The sequence below is a fragment of the Bos indicus genome, chromosome 24 (genome assembly GCF_029378745.1).
Source record: "Bos indicus isolate NIAB-ARS_2022 breed Sahiwal x Tharparkar chromosome 24, NIAB-ARS_B.indTharparkar_mat_pri_1.0, whole genome shotgun sequence".
Lineage (NCBI taxonomy): Eukaryota > Metazoa > Chordata > Mammalia > Artiodactyla > Bovidae > Bos > Bos indicus.
The window spans coordinates 37,927,996-37,945,320 of NC_091783.1; the positions used below are offsets into that span (position 1 = coordinate 37,927,996).

The following is a 17,325-nucleotide window of genomic DNA, read 5'->3' on the forward strand; positions in this document are numbered from 1 at the left end:
CCACCTCGTCTCTCTTAAAATATCCTGGGCTAAACCAGTTTCCAAAGAAAATATTGTAGGATGATCTTTAGAAATCTATTTCTCCATCCAAATCTTATCTCTCCCTCAGGGCACAGAGCTGTGGATGGGAACATGGGTCTTCAAATGGATGCTGTTTCCTTCACATTAGTCTGTGAGTTCTGAGTCATTGTCATGGCTGAACATGACCATAGGCTACCCAAGGTGGCAGTTGGCCTTACCTGATACAAACTTTGTGTGACCTTCCCCGGCTGCTACAGAGTAAAGAAAACGTGTATTCTTTTTAAAACCAGAAAATACTTGAAGCTTAAATTGTCTATCTGCTCCAATTTTACGAAGTACTCAAAGGTGCTTTGTCCACTCTAGTTAAAAGTTGGTTTGTTTTTAAATAAGTTAGTAGCCCTTTTCTTGTAAACCTTAGCAGTAAACATTTGTGCCCTGTTTATAAAGATAGCTCAAAGCATCAATGGCTCTGAGAGGTAGCGAATTCTCTAGTGGTTTTAGAATATGTCCATGAAAATAGTTGTTGCCAGTACCCATCACTTCTCTTAATTTTTAAAATAAAATTAGCACCTGGCTATGAGAGTGTATTTTTTTTTTTTTAAGCGTCTCTGGTGCAAGTGTATCTGATATATCTTTTTAAAAGTCTTTCATTTTTCAATGATAATTTCTAACACTTTAGGGAGCTGGATAAAATGCCAGTGACCATGTAAGATCACCTCATTCTAAGTGTTTAAACTGCTAGGAGTAAGGGCATTTAAAGATAACTTCAGCTGGCCACAAAGGTCATACGCCATCCATCATGACTAAAAACAAAAATCAACCTTCTCTGCCAAATCCCTGGGTCTCTTCAGTGTTTAGGAACCGCGATGCTGTCCCCCTCCACGTGGCTGCTGAACCTTGCAGGTCAAATTTCTTTTCTCTCTAACTGGGACCTCAAGATGAGTGGCTGCTCTTTGAATGAGACAGCATGTCTACTGGGACAGAAAGCTTATTTGATGGGTTTGACACAGGACAAAATCCTGATTCGGGGGTGTAATAGGACTGTGGAGCAGTGAGGAAAGACTGATGGAGACAAACGTCTGCCCTATGAACTACTGGGTTAAAAGAGACCGAATGTGTAGCATTCGAAAGGGATGATGGGAAAATCCCGACTCTTCTCAGAAAGCAGGCCGGCTGCCATTTACAGCACTTGGTAAGCAGAGATGTACTTCTATCTGTGTAATTAGGTAGGCTCCCCGCCTCCCCAAGATGGACACTAACAAAGTAATGGAACCAACACTTTCCCCTTTAAAGACCTCCCCCCGCCCACCACCACAACAACAATATAATATACATAGTACAAGAAAAGTTGAGAAAACACTTCAGGTCTAAATTGTCTTAAGAATAGGACAAAAGAAAAAAATCCCTTATATAGTCTCTTAAGCTAGCAGTGCTTCCTTGGTCTTGCTTTTCCTGTCTTCATTTTATTGCCTTTCGGAATAGATGGATGTCCCTGAAAGATCAAATTGACAATCTTCTGCTGAGTGAGACATTTGAAGCAGTGACTGATGACACAACAGTGAGGCAGTTTGTGCAGCTGTGAGCGACGCAGGTACCCGCACCCCACCCCCTCCCCCCCGGGCACCCACTACACATCCTGGTCCCCCCGCGCCCAGCCCCTCTTCGTCCCCTCTCGGCGTGTCACTCCCGGACTCTGGTGACAGGGTGTGATGTCTGAGGCTGGACATCAAGCGCTCCAATCTGCTCGCCCAAAATAGGAAGCGTGTCGGGGAAATCAAAGGGATCGGAGCCCTAGTTTCTTTCGCGTGGAAGACGGCGAGATCCCTAGGGACCCCCCCCCCCCCCCCCCGCCCCACGCCCCGCCCCGCGGGATCCTGGATGTCTGAGATACCCTACAGTTGGATATTGCTGGAATCTAGGGACGGACTAGCTCGAGGAGGACGGAGGATGGCTGGCGGGTGACCTAGAGAGGGGCCGCGTCTACGCGGGTGGGCAGGCGCCGGGGAGGAGGCGGCGGCGGCGGCGGCGGCGGGAGCGCGGCGGCCGGGGCCTCAAAGCCGGGTCTGCGCCTCGGGGATGTAGATCTCGATGCTCTCGGCGCTCTCGGTGGCCGAGTTCTGACGGACGGACGCGGCGCGCTTGGCGGCCATCAGGCGCTTGCGGGCCTCCTGGCGCTGCGAGCTCTCCAGCGAGCGCTCCCGGATCAGCGGCGCGGGGCCCTTCGCCGGCTTCTTGGGCACTGGAGGAGGGGCCCTTCGCTCCTGATCAAAGCAGAAGGTTCAGGACATTACACAGCTTCTCAGGACAAGCTTGGGGGAAACTGGGATAGGTCAGTAGTTAGCACACACTTTTTTTTTTTTTTTTAAGCCTAAGGGTGGTTAAGTTAGTTCTGATCTGCACACTGTATACATATTTACACACACACACACACACACACACACACATGTATTGGAGAAGGAAATGGCAACCCACTCCAGTATTCTTGCCCGGAGAATCCCGTGGACAGAGGAGCCTGGTGGGCTACAGTCCATGGTGTCTCAAAGAGTGAGACATGACTGAGCTACTGAGCACATAAAATGTATATATATTTTTTCCTAGTATTCTGGCTTGGGTTTTCAAAAAGATGCATGAGGGAAAAAAATACTCTGAAGTTTAAGGCCAAGGGTAAAGCTGGAGGGCAGAACTAGTCTCTCCAAGGGAAGGATATGGGTATTTAAAATCTAACCAGCTCCCGCCCCCGCCCCTCGCCCCTCACTTCACCTAAAGGCTGCAGCTTCCAGCACATTTACTGTGGTTTTTCTCTGGAGGCTCCAGACTCTTTCGGATGCCAGAGATGGGAAGGAGAGGGCAGCGGTCGCCTCTTAGATTCTGCATCCCCTCTAAGCAGGGCGGCAGCGTGTGGTACCAGCTGGGTTCAGAGTTTAAAAACATCCCTGCCCTCTCCCCCAGCCCACCCAAACCTAAACAGCCAAACGAGGAAGAAGCAATTGTTAAAACTGTGTTCGTTTAGCTTTGCTGGTGTCCCAGTGAGTTACACCCATTTACACATCACACACAGACACACAGAGTTGTGCTCGGCAGGGTCACCCTGGAGGGAGTTCCTACCCTTGGGGGTATGGAGTCAGCTCCTAAAACATCCTGCTGGACCATCACGAACTAGGGGCCTCGGGGTGACCTTGGTGGACCGGAAGGCTGTTTCGTCATAGGGACAGACATTGCGCCATGACAACTGAACACAAGACTGAAAGAGGCCATTCCTGCTCCCCTCCCCCACGCCCGGGGCAGCAGCAAACTAGAAACCAGTGGGCTATTTTTAAATGCCACTGCAAAAACAAGTCATTCATAACTTGGACTGGAAAAAAAAAAGTACAGTGGGAAAGGGATCTAAATCACAAAGGATTTTTAGGGAAAAGATAGTGAGTTTTCAGGCTGCAAAAAGGTCCATGTGAATCTGATGATTTCATCTTTTAATAAAATACCTTAAATTCTCATAAACCTAAATGTGAGAAGTATCTTAAAATATGGATTCCATGATTCTCCAAAGGGCACTCTCTGTGTTCCTCCTTTGCTGGCCTTCGTGGAGTGCCTAGTTACCCTTATTGCAGTGGAGTTGCCCGCCAGTTGTTTAAGGTGGAGTCTCGTGTGGATAAAAAAAAGGAAGCACAGAGTGCAAACTGTATTCCACCAACTCTGATTGCGTTTGTTCATTGTTTCCCCTCCAGTTCATGGGGTGATGCAAAGCTCTGATCACAGATACCGTGCATGAAGATTTAGAAATCAAGTTAATAATGATTTATAGTATAACTGTCACTAGGTACCATATATCAATTCTTAGCTTCACTCCTTTTGGACATTTAAAATCTTCATGATTGGGACACTCAGTAGATACTTTTGAAAGTACGATTGTTGAAAATGTTTTAGTCATATTTTCCTTTCCTTGCATAGTTTATTTTTTTTAACAACAATTTTAAAAAATTGATGAATAAGTAATTAGATGGTTAGCTCTAGAAAATCAGTTACCAGTTCTGTGTGTACATCTGTAATGTTTTCTTAAAACCAGACCAATTTAAAAGCTTGTTTAGCAGACAGTTTTAAACTCAGATTAAAGAAAACTAGAATGAATGCAAATGTTTGGCTACCCCAGTGAGAAGCCACACAGGCATCAATGGTACTTTGATGTTTCATACCAAAACCCGCCAGGTGGATGGTGACAGAATTGGAGATGAGGGACAGTGATGAGAGTGGTGGCCCCTTCAGTTATGCACCGGCCCTTAGCATTAGATTTCTCCTGGGAGCCCAGGGACTCCAAGAACTTTGATATTATGATGGGCAGCAGCAGAATGGACTGGACTGATAGGTGAAAGGATCAGGAAGAGGCATCACAGAAATGGCTGTGCCTGACTTCAGAAGTTGAACCTCTCAGAATCATTTGACCTCAGGCTGTAGGAAAGCAAAGGGTTAAAAATGTCATGCATCTCCGGTCAGCCTAGGAGGGTGGACATTGGATACCTGGACAAGCCTGGTGGAGCCACTGTAGTCAAATGTGAAAACTGCAGTTTATTAATTCAAGTAAAAGAATTTGAGTCTTCATTTCTAAGCTCTTGCATGAGGAACCCAGTGAGCAATACTCCCCAAGGCAAATCAACCAAAGGTAAAACCTTTTTTTTTTTAAAAAAGATCCCAACATTTATGATTACTGTGAAACTATACGGTGTTTATATTTTTAGACTTGAACAACAGTGGTTTCTTTATTACTATATTTATGAAATGATTATCAAAGTCGGTTAGTTTGCAGGGCTTCCTATTTTCTCGGAAACACATTCTAGGGGTGTAAGGAAGTTGTACTCTTGCTCTATGTAATCATGCACTGAAGATGTCATTTATTTTAGTTTAAAAAGCAAAATGGAGGCAGTTCCTTCCAGTGACTAAAATGGTTTAACTTAAAGTTTAATTAACAAAAAAAAAAAAGCCACATTCCCATTTTCCAATTCACAGACAGGTTTTTCTTTAAAAATATGCCTGAAACATATTACAGATAATATCCCAAATGATTACTATGTAAACATTGTCATTACAATGAAAATAATATGATTTCAGCTCCATTTCACATTGTAAACAACAAGACTGAGAGCAGAAGCCTATTTAGACTGTCCAGTGTTTGTGCAGGTTTTTAAATGAACCATACAAAATCTACATTGTTCTACCTTCTTGTCAAGAGGATCCATCTGTTTCCAATTATTGGCCTTTAACTGATGAAGTTCATCAAATTTCATACTAATGTTTTCTATGGACAACTGCAGCATGTCCCAGAACCCTGCCAGATCCTGAGAGGTGGGCCTTGGATGAGCATTGGGATTCTGTGCAAGAGAAAGAAAAACAGTCACGCTTTAGAAGCGATGTTTGTGACAAGCCCAGGATCAACGCGGCATTTTCAAATACTTCAAATAACAAAAGGAGGATGAGTTCCTTTTAGTTTTCAGATAGGAGAGAAAAGTGAAGTTACTGATGGTGCTATGCTGTGCTTAATCGCTCAGTTGTGTCCGACTCTTTGTGACACCATGGATTGTAGCCTGCCAGGCTCCTCTGTCCATGGGGATTCTCTGGGCAAGAATACTGGAGTGGGTTGCCATGCCCTCCTCACTGATGGTACTTTTATTTATTTATTTTATATTTTATAGGTATATGTATATATGTTTTATGGGGCTTCCTAGGTGGCACTAGCGGTAAAGAACCCACCTGCCTCGGCAGGAGACGTAAGAGACAAGCGTTTGATCCCTGGATGGGGAAGATCTCCTGGAGGAGGGCATGAGAATAAACTTATATAAACTTATATAAACTTATACTTATGGGTCTGAAAGAGTCGGACACTACTGAGCGACTGAGCATACATGCATACATTATATATATATATATATATATATACCTCTATATATTCACCTTTATTAAGAACTAATTGACAAATAAGATTATAAGATATTTAGAATGTACCGTGTGATGATTTGGTATAGACACACCTTGCGTAAGGACTTCCCCATCGAGTTTAGCAGCACATCATCACATCACATCTTTATCCTTTTTTGTGTGTGTGAGAGAACATTTATCTTCTATTCTTTCTTAGCAAAGCTCAGTTAGACAATACAGTGTTATCAACCGTAGTCACCATGTTCTAATTAGATCCCCAGACCTCATTCATTTTATAGCTGAAAATCTTTATCATTTTACCAACGCCCCCTCCATTTCCCCTACCCCTGAGCCCTTGGCAACCACTTTTATACTCTCTCTATGAATTTGGCTTTAAAAAAAAAAAAAAAAAAAGATTCCACTACAAACGATAATTTTATAGAGTCATTTTATACACATTTGAGTCAGTGATTCTCAATGCCAAGGTAAAATTCTTTTGTAATACAGCATCTATCAGTATGGTATGGTGGGGAGTCTAAACATTTGGAAAAAACCCAGAATGTGTGATATATGCCAAAATGCATTTAAAACTATATTTAAATGAAAATACCATATTACAAAAAATACAGTCTATTGTTATTAGAGTCAGTATTTGACTCCATGGCATCCAACATACTCAGAGAACAGATAAGGAATCTAAATAAGATTCATTTTAATATTTACATTGAGTGAAATAATAGGGCAAACAAATGATAAGTAATAAAAGAATTAAATTTTCAAAGTATTGTGTGTTTAACAATTAAGATATTTCTAATATCAGAAGTCATTTTATCATATAAGTACTTGGACATAATCACTTGGAAATGAATTGGTTTTAAATTGACCATAACATAATATGGCAAACATGAGAACACTTGTCTGTATGTACACATAGATTTCTGTGCATTTGCTAGATAATATTAAACATTCTTTGATGTGTGGATTGACTTTCTTTGCCCTCATTCACATATCCCTGACAAGCACTAGAGAGTAGGAACCACGAATTTATATGATCTGAGGCAGAAAAGCCATAACTAAGAGACTGAAGGTATTACTACCGGCAACAAGAGCTAAAGGTATTCATGGGCAGATAGGTGGGGCTCATACTTATCAGAGGTTTCTATTGAGGTTCCATTTGGTTACCTCTGGGTATCCCAGGCAATTGGAAAGACTGTGAAATGTCATGCCATATAATAACTTGAGGCCCATTCTTACTTTTAAAACAACCCTAAAGAAATGACATCATCAGAATTTCAGAAAGCACAGGGTCAGTGACCATCAAAGTTAATAGATGGGAAAAAATACTTTTTAGCCTTTTGATGGATGGGTATTATTGGTCTGATTTCAAAATAAATACAAGAATGTATTTATAAACTTATACTTTAAAAATTACCCATAGTTCACTGGAATAATTAAATTCTAAAATTTTAAGTATTTGGTTCACTGTTAAACTCTATTCCAGTGACACCTGAATTGACAAGAGGGCTTCTCTGTAGCATTTTGATATAGTAAACTCGAATGTTTCTTAATATCTAGGTTCAGAATAGACAGATAGTAACTTTGACAAAGTACCTGTCAACTGGAGTTTTATGATCTCACAATATATTACCTTATCTCATTTGTAATTAAAAGCTAAATTGCAAAAAAAAAAAAGCTAAATTGCTTATACCTGAAGTTCACTAAAGCCTTCTAGGTCCCAAGCCCTGTTGTTAAACTGTGTTAGTGCATAAGTACATAGAATGATAGCATTTAACTCTGTAGTAACATGGGAAATTTGTTCCTTTCCCACCAAGAATCTCTTTGCCCCCTCATCATCCAAGGGATGAATGGGGAAGCAGAGAGAAAGAGCTTGGGTGCTCAGCCAGTCTCTTAATCAGTGGCTCCTGTGACACCCAGCAAAAGTAGTTGCGAAACCTGCTTCAGTCTGAACCAGGTCACTTGGAGGCCAGAGGTGACAGAGGATGAGAAAGATAAGGAGGGCCAGTTTGAGAAATATGGCTTTATATGAACTTTTTAATTTAAAGAGTTAAAGAATAATATGAATTTAATATGAATTAAGATCTGTGACATGTGAGCAAGTTTACAATTTAGAAGGAATTCTGTACCTGACACATAGTGAAGCTCAATAAAATATTTGTTAAATCACTGATCAATACATTTACTAATATATATTATCTCATAATTCAGAATAGAATTTCTGAGAAGGTAAAAGACGGGCCAGGTCATTTTTGCTGAGGGAGGGGAAAACAAACTATATGTGTGGGAGGTGGGGGTGAGGAGGCAAGAAAGAGGTTTCAGAAAGAAAAGCCTGGTGAAGGGGAACAAGAGCACTGTCTTGTGCAGACTTTATATCTGCTCTTGGTTGAGTCTTGTCTAGACAAATCCCATTCAGTCTGTATTTGTCCTTGTTAACAACAAGATGTGGTTAGAATGCTAAAAAAAAAAAAAAATCATAGTTTGGGTCAATCAGATCACAAATGATTGTGTTTTGAACTTTCCAGAAGATTAAAAGAATTGCTTTTCATTTTCTTTATTTTAGATGCAGTTTCCATCCCTGGGTTGGGGGTATCCTCTGGAGGAGGAAATGGCTATCCACTCCAGTATTCTTGCCTGGAGAATCTCATGGACAGAGAAGCCTGGCAGGCTACAGTCTATAGGGTCGCGAAGAGTTGGACACAACTGAGCGACTGAGCACACAGATGCAGCTTGATCATTAATTGGCCAATAAAAGCTATTTTTGTGGAATGACACTTGTGGAGATGGCAGAATTAAAAAAAAAAATGTGAGGAAGTTCTTGGCCTTGCATTTTGCTGACAGTTTTTAAAAAATATTGTTGCTGCTAATACTGGTTTTGTCTGTTTGTTCTGCTTTATTTCATTTCTGTGTGTCCAAGAAAGATGAATGATTCATTGTTCTCATGGAGATCAAACTTACACTTTCTGACACCTTCCACCTCCAGTTCTTGAATTAAAACAGAGTACTCTGATAAGGAAAAAGGCCCCAATGGCTACTTCAGAAAGAAACTCGTTATCCAAAATGATTTTTTTCTGAAATATTATTTTTGAAATATCAGACTGCTCCAATTGGGTAAGAATAATAAAATCAGGAGGCCAGGAAAATAGAAAATCTTCAGCAACCAGAAAAAAAAAAAAAAAAAAGGAAATGGAGTTTTAACTTGATTGGATTCTTTCTTCAAAGATTATTTAATATTTTTTATTATTTTAAAAGATAAATATTTTTAAGAAAAGCAGGAAATATATGATTAATCAGAAAATTCTCTCTTTCAGGTTAAGAGAGTCCAGTGAGCCCTGGCTTGGTTCTACTTTAGTTGGACTGGTCTTGACCACATGGTCTTCTCATGGGGAGGAGCAGGGAAAACTAGTATTGAGAGGGAAAGATACCTACCAGGTTTTCTTCACACAGTTCTCTGAACTGGTAGAATTTCTGGGCCATAAGAAGTTGGGCACTGCCCACTGCGGTTCGGATTTTCCCTAGAACTGAAAAAAGCAAACAGACAAGAAGTTTACACATAATGTCTCATTGTTGAGACTTAGTCTGGCAAAGCAAAGAGGAAGTTGCGCTATAGTAATTAGGGAAGACCGTATGCAGAACGCGTGCGCGCGCGCGCGCGCACGCGCACACACACACACACACACACACACACACACACACACACACACAGCCAGGTCTTGCCGTCGCTCTGCGCATCTGTGCAAGAGAGACTCCTGAGTTAAAGTAGAAAACCAGCTTGGAAAAACCCACGTGCTCACCAGGCATCTTTCTTAGGGATAACGGAGTTTTCCATCACAGCCATGGATGTTACCAGGAGAAGAGGCAAATAGTTCTGCTTTGTTTTTTCCCTTTTACTGCAAGGATGAATTTCCAGTGTTTACCAGTCCGGTTAGGGATTTATTTGTGTCAGCAGTCATGGGCTGCTAGCTTGTTTTTCTAATCCGAATCCAAACACAAGGAAAGCAGCCCTGACTTGCAGGGGGTAGGGATCTCATGGCACTCACCAAATCCCATCCACAGGCTTCCTTATTTTTCCGGAGCTCAGCCACTGGGACTGTCAGGAAAGAAAGCCTGGCCAATTGAAAGATTTTGTAAGGAGCGAATATTTTCAGCCCGTTGCCTAGGGAACGCCAGCACTGTCCCAGCTTTTACACTCCATGGACCAGCGTTATTGTTCAGAGAGGTTTAATTCCCTGTGCACTGTGCTGAAAATCCTCCCCTTTGCAAGCTACTTCTTGCCTTGAGTGAAGTCAAAGGGGAGAACCTTCCAGCAGTGGGCGAGCTGAGCGGGGTGGAGCCTCTGCCTGGAGAATCCCTGAGCATTTCTGAGCATCCCAAGCTCCAGATTATCCCAGAAGCACTACGCTCCGCCTGGTGGGGACTGCGTGGCTGGAGCCCAGCCACCCGCCACCGCCACCGGGCAGGAAGGAAGGTGAGATGGCAGCAGCCACAGAGAAAAACAGAGCAGGCGGGCCTCTTGAAGCTCTTGCCCACTTGAAGCTCTTCACTGGGGCCGGGACGGATTTTATGGGACTGAAGCAACGTTTTTGCTGCTGTAATTTTGTTCTGACTTTACCTTGTCTGAGACTCAGAGTGGAATTAGATCTCCTTTTCTTGACCTCATTCCCCACAAAGACTGAGAAGACAACAGAAGGACAAGCAATGTCCTTTGCCTCAGGGTTTCCTGGTCAATTGCTTCTCAGTTAGTTTAAGGCTGCCAGGCTGGATAATGGTTCCGGCAGGCCACCACTGGTCTCTACCCAAATAGTTCACACACGTTTCTGGGTCAGGAAGATCCTCTGGAAGAGGGCATGGCAACCCACTGCAGTATTCTTGCCTGGAGAATCCCCATGGACAGAGGAGCCAGGCGGACTACAGTCCATAGTCACAAGAGACACAACTGAAGTGACTGAGCACGCACATAACCAGGGCATCTCTGGGCTTGGGAAGTCACCAGTCAACCGTGAGGCTGAAGTGCAGAGACCACCTCCCTAGGGGAGAGCTGGGGTCCTCCTTGAGAGCACCTGGCACAATTCTTCAGGCCTAAGTGTTGGATTTTTTTCAGTCTATCTGCTTTTAGAATCTTTTGGGATGGTTGCATTTTCCTCTTTAATTGATCCATCATGTCTGTGAGGCCTTCCTCCTTTTTCTTTTTTAATTTAAAAAATTTATTGGAGTAAAGTTGCTTTAAAATATCGTGTTAGTTTCTGCTGTACAGCAAAGTGAATCAGCCATACATATACATATATTCCCCTTTTTAGATTTCCTCCCTATCTCAGGTCACCAAAGAGCATTGAGTAGAGTTCCCTGTGCTATGCAATAGGTTCTCATCAGTTATCTATTTTCTACATAGTCACCTCCCTCCATCTCTCAACACCCCAAAGCAGAAATGACATGGGGAAACAGGATACCACAGAAGCTAAAGGGTCAGGCCCTGAGTTGGCTGAGCGTCCTCTCTGGAAAACTTACCATCCATTGCTCTGGACAGGTCACCTAATCTCTGTTTTCCTATATGTAAAACGGGATCGAACCCAGGTCTTCTGTATTGCAGGTGGGTTCTTTACCGTCTGAGCCACCGAAGAAGCTCCATTTTTTTTTTACTGTATGTGGCGGCAGTTAACTTTGCAGGGACTGGGCTGGCCCTCAACGCCAAGGCCAAAACAGCCCCAGAGGAGGCTGCAAAGATACGTGGAGTCTCCATAAAAGCTGGTGCAGGGACAGTCCATGGGGAGTCTGGAAACTCATTCATTCACTTAGAAATACTGGGACTGGAAGCGGTCAAACACCCAGTGCTTCCCAACTATGCCAGCTCCCCCAGCAGCATGTTAGAACTCAGAAACAGAGCTGAGGACTTCCCGGTGGTGCAGTGGATAAGAATCCACCTGCCAAAGAAGGGGACATAGGTTCCATCTCTGGTCTGGGAAAATTCCACATGCTGCAGAGCAGCTAAGCTTGTGTGCACCACACTGCTGAGCCCATGTGCTGCAGCTACTGAAGCCCACACACCCTAGAACCTATGCCCCACAACCAGAGAAGCCACAGCAATGAGAAGCCCAGCCACCACAATGAAGAGTAGCCCTGCTCGCCACAACTAGAGAAAACCCGCACAGAGCCACAGAGATCCAGCGCAGCCAAAAATAAATACATAAATAATAAATGGAACTCTCAGCTCTTAAAAAAAAAGAGAGAGAAAGAGCAGAACAGATGTATTTTTTATATCTTCAACCTGGACACTACCTATCAATTCAAAGGAGTCCATCTGGCTGTCCCACCAGTGGTGAAGGTTCTACAGCGGTCAGACTAGGTGAACACCTCCCAGACACAGCTGCCTACACCTAATTCACCTGGTCTGCTTCCTTGCCTGTCTAACTTCCTCTGTGTAACATAGCAGACAAAGCACAGGCACTGGAATCTGAAATGCCATTTACCAGCTACAGATCCTGAGAGAATTTATTGTACTCAGACTCTGCCCTCTTTATCTGCCGAGTGATCATAATACTATCTTCCTAGGATTGTAGACTGTAGATATGATGAAATTGTGTATGAAAATCCTTAGGCTGCAGCAGGAATTATAACTCCTATATCCTTTCGACATTCTTGGTCATTTACGGGGAAACAAAAGGTGACATATTCCCAAACAGGGGATTATTTCTCCTGTGAATCTTCACACTCCAAACTCTCTTCCCAACAGTGTGGACTGATTGAATGTCCTCTTTTTTGGTGGCTGCCATGCAGGCAGACCTAGACAAGTGTCAAGGAGAGGGTGAATCATGTCTTTAATCATGTCTCTATGTAGATAAGGAATCCATAACAATTCTTCAGGGCCCCAGATTTTCATCCCTATCTGTAGAGTCTGGCATAGCTCCCCACCTATCAGAGCTAGAACAGTGGTTGACTGACTGACAGAGACACACAGAGGAGACAGGATCTTAACCAAGGATGCCTAGACCACTCTGTTGGAGCCTGTGCAGAAAAGAAACCTGCAAAATCAAAGATCAGATTCTCCCTGGGAGCCACAGTTGCTCCAGGCAAATAAGGTCCATCTTCAAGTACAGAACAGACCAGATACACTCTGCTGGCCTGCAGAGTGCAGGGCCCTCCCTTCTCGTGGAACTGTGTTTCGCCACATGGTTTAGAGCCATTCAAATCCGTGGGTTCCAAACTCAAGTGTGTCTCTTGCTGCTGATCATTAGTCCTTGGAGATGGTCTTGGTACACTCCCTCCCTGACCCTTCTTTTCTGACTCTCATTCACTGGCAACTGAATCCCTGCTTCCTTGTCTTCAGCAAAAACCTTGTTTCCTATGAGATGAAGAAAACGGAAGGAACCAGGCATGAATATTCTCAGTGTTCTGCCTCTCCTGACACTTGCCCACCCCCATGGTCCCCTAAAGCTCTAAAGAGGGGAGGTTTTTGCATGATGGATGAGCAGTGATGAGGCCAGCATCAGAGATGTCAGGTGCCCGAAGTACTGCCATTCATTCCTGATGGAATCAGCTCAAGATTGACAACCACCCCTGTGCTAAATAGCTCTCCACATCCACCCTTCCCATCTCCCTGTATCCTTGGTCCCACTCCCTCCTGGTTGCTCTTCCATCTCAGCCCCTCTTGAGAGCTTTACCTGAGAGACCTGGGAGCTGCCTCAAGTCTCTCCCATCCTAAGGGAAAAGTCCTCCCCCATCTCGTAATCCCCTCTAGCTAACCTAAAATCCCTCTCCTCCCCTGTTATGGGCTGACTTCTGTCCTCCCCAAAGTCATCTGTTCAAATCCTAACCTCAAGAACCTCTGATCGGGACTGTATTTGGCCTTCAAACCTGTATTTAAGTTAAAGCAAGGTCATTAAGGTGAGCCCTCATCCAATATAACTGGTGTTCTTATAAGACAGTGGAGTTAGGACGTAGATACACACAGAGGGAAGACCAGACCAAGGGGAGAGGCCTTGGGAGAAACCGGCGTCTTGATCTCAGCCTTCTAGCCTACAAAACTATGACCAAAAAAACTTCTGTTGGTCAGACCACCAGGTGGTACTTTGTCACGGCAGCCAGAGCATATGAATACATCCTGGTAGATGCTGGATTCTTCAAAGGGCAGATTCCTTTGCTCTCTGCATCCTCAGCTCCCAGTGGTCCTGCCTCCCTTCAGTCTGGCTGTCCCTGCCCTCCCCCCACTTCTGGTCCTCTGTGTTTGGCACAAGGGAATCTCAGCCCCCTGGGTACTCACAGGGCTCTCTGGTCCTGGCCTGGCTTCCCTCTTCCCTCTACCTCTGGAATGTTGAACACAAAGCTCGGTCCTGAGTCTACTTCCCTTGACTCCTGTGAGTGATCTCATCCATGCTCCTGGGTTCAGCTATTCTGTAAAAGAGGTTTATTTTGCTCAAATTTGTAACTGGGGTTATACCAGCCCCTGGTGTAGCATGTCTGAGCGCTTGCTAGACACCTCTTTGGATTTGTGTCCCCAAATCCACATCCCCTTCAGGCGACTCTAGTTGCTTACAGTTAGGGCTAAAGGCTCCAGCACCCCTCCTCACCAGTTTGGAGGTTTGGCTTTGTTGAGGGAGCCAGAGGGTGTTCTTATCTCATACAATTCTCATGCTTAAAACTGTTCTGTGCTCCTCTGTCATCCCTGAAATAAGCGAGAAACTCCTTTTATTGGGCCACCTGTTTAACCTCACCTCTGCCCATTCCTATGATGTGTTAGGCCCCCAATTTCCCAAAGCTGGTCTCTCCACAGTGCTTTTGCTCAGGCTAAACACTGAACTGAGGGTGCCTCCTGCCTTGGGCCCACACTGACCCCGCCCACTGGCCCCACCCCTTTAACCTCTCCCTGTCTTTGCACCTCAAATTCCTGTGCACAGCTCTGTCTCTGCCCTTTCCAAATTCTTTCCAGCATCATCTATTTGTCTGGCTTTCCAACCAGACCAGGAGCCCCTCGATGGCATAGACTGAGCCAACGTAACTCCTGATATCCTGTAGAAGGAGTAAGTTTCGAAGTGAACTGACTCATCTGTAAACTTTATGTTAACCTGAAAAATTAATGGTAAGATTCCAGGCCTTAAGCGTTCCACTTCTTTAAGATTTTACTGTGCCCAGCACCACTTTTTTATTACAATCTTGATTAATTAATTAGCTAATACAGTTTTGGTTGGGTTATTGTTCCTCTTGTGTGCTCAGTAGCTTTAGTAATGTCCGACTCTTTGCAACCCTATGGACAGTAGCCCACCAGGCTCCTCTGTCCATGGGATTTCCTAGGCAAGATTGTTCCTCGTGGTTTTCTGTTTATAATACTAGTTGTGCTGACTCTGGCTGGAAGAGCCAGGCCATTTGGGATAAAGTGGAACATGCCTCTGGATGAATTAAGCCTCCTTATTGTCAACTTTTGACTTCTTTCTACTCACTTGGCCTCCCGCCACGATGGTTTAGACTTTAGGAGTGAGGAGGAAAAAGGAAGTTTTAAAAGAATGGATCCACCCACTTACTCCAAAGTCATGTGGATTTGTCAGACCAAAATCTGTGTGATTTCAAGTCAGATTATCCATGCAGAGACGTTTTTATTTACAAGTGTGTCCTCGTGGAAAAGAATTTTGCCAACCAACTGCCCAGCTGTTTCTCAAATACATTTGTGATCCAGAGCTGCTGTCAATAAAAGGTCTCCACAGAAAACATGGATCTGTTTCATTCCTGGCTGACAACGGCTGCTCTGAATGTAACAAAAGCACTTTTTTTTTTTCCCTTAAAGGAGCCAAAACTTAAATGAATAAAGAATGATGAATTTATTAAAGGTTAATGAACGAAGAATAGAATTCTCAAGTAGAAATTATCTCGTGGACTAAAACCAGAGCTTCCATGGGGCTAAGCCCTGGGGGAAATATTATTTTGTTTGTAAAGAGCAAGTATTCAAACACTCAGCTAATTTTATTTTTCCCCAACTCTTACTCCAGGACTCCTACTTGTAAAAGATGCTTATGTTCCCATCCATGTCTCCATTTACATCAGCCATGAACTAGTAACAGCATCTACATCACATAGACAGATACAGTTTTTGAGCCTTTGAAACTGGAATGAGATGAAATGTGTTAACATTTCCCTTGGGAATATGGAAGGACTAAAAACTGCATTTAAAGTCCATTCCAATGATCTTCCACAGAAATAGTTATGGTTAGAGAAAGCAATGGGGAATTGTGCTCCATGAGGCAAGTCCTCTCTCTGCAATCACTGCCTTTCTGTTGAGTAGAGATGTCTAGAACATTGAGAACAGCACCAGGAAAGTGGCTTCCAGTCATGGTCCTGCTTCCCTCTGCCCATCTCTGCCTCTCCCTGCCTTCATGCCTCTGAGCCTCTCAGCCTCAGATCACTCCCAGTAAAACACACCTGCAAAAGGATGCCCAGACCAGCACCAACGCCTTCCTCTTTGTGCCCAGCACTGTGCAAAGCAAAACGTACCCAGCATGCTGGAAGGTTAAACATAGGACACATTGCACCCCGTTTTCTTTTCATTACTGCCACTTCCTTTGTGGTCACGAATTTCAGGTTGGTCAGACCTTAAAAAACATGTAAGCCTGTGTGTGTGTGTGTGCATGTGTGTGTGTGTTGGGGCATGGAGGTGGGGAGGGACCTTTCAAAGGTCAATTCAAAGGAAAGATGAGACTAGAACCAGAAGGAGCTGGGATGCACCCACCTTACCCACTTAGAAGCACTCAAGGCTCGAGGCAGCTGATCTGAAGAAATCACAGCATGCTCCTGTGCCTGCCACCCACCAGTCCTCAGGCTGCAGAGAGGCCACAGGAACCCTGGGCAGAGCAAGCTTGGGATGGCACCCATCAACGGGTGAGGCAATGACTGTGCACAGCTTCCCCACTGTAACTCAACCTGAAACCTGGCAAACCCCATTTCAGGTTTCATTACCAGCCCGACGTTCGCTGCCAAGGCTCCCAGTCCTTCTAGGGGACTCAAGGTCAAATTTCAGTAAAGGGGGATGCTATTACCAGGCAAAATGAAAGTGTTACTAATCTGCCTCCCTCCCACACACCCTTTGGGTTTATCCGTTCGTTTCAGATAAAGCCTGAAAATTCCACATAGAAGTTGTCCACAGTTCAGGAGGCAAAGCTAGATTTCCAAGCACAATCAACCAGTATATTTCATCCTGGGGCCACTGAAACCTGAGCCTATGTTTGGAGCCAGTGGTGCTGGACTGCATTCCTGGTGGGAGCCTTGCGCTCCATCTGGGTGTTTCGTCCTGGTCAGATAAAACCAGACGGATCCCTGTAACATGCAGGCCCTCTCCAACAGCGTGAGGGAGCATCTCCCTGGGACAGCTGTTTCACACAAGGGCCCATTGTCTGAGACAAGCTCGGGTCG

The 17,325-nt window shown here is 44.2% G+C and overlaps 1 protein-coding gene and 1 long non-coding RNA gene across 12 annotated transcripts in view; one reads left to right on the plus strand and one right to left on the minus strand.

Annotated features, from left to right (window-relative positions):
• Positions 1–1,877: 1,877 nt before the first annotated feature.
• Positions 1,878–17,325, minus strand: part of DLGAP1 (DLG associated protein 1) — a 781,268-nt gene continuing 765,820 nt past the window's right edge. For 9 of the 11 annotated variants that reach the window (XM_070778877.1, XM_070778878.1, XM_070778884.1 and 6 more), the window contains 3 exons: positions 9,367–9,458; positions 5,226–5,378; positions 1,878–2,282 (listed from right to left, as the gene is read on the minus strand). In XM_070778877.1, the coding sequence (XP_070634978.1) occupies positions 2,073–2,282; positions 5,226–5,378; positions 9,367–9,458 (455 nt within the window). In that variant the 3' untranslated portion in view covers positions 1,878–2,072. Of the gene's footprint in view, positions 2,283–4,642; positions 5,379–9,366; positions 9,459–17,325 lie in introns of those variants that run through there. The other 2 variants (XM_070778886.1, XM_070778887.1) reach the window with 1 other exon arrangement.
• LOC139179445 (uncharacterized) lies at positions 4,569–8,804 on the plus strand. The gene is made up of 2 exons (XR_011563822.1): positions 4,569–4,672; positions 8,501–8,804. It is a non-coding gene; the product is annotated as an uncharacterized lncRNA (long non-coding RNA).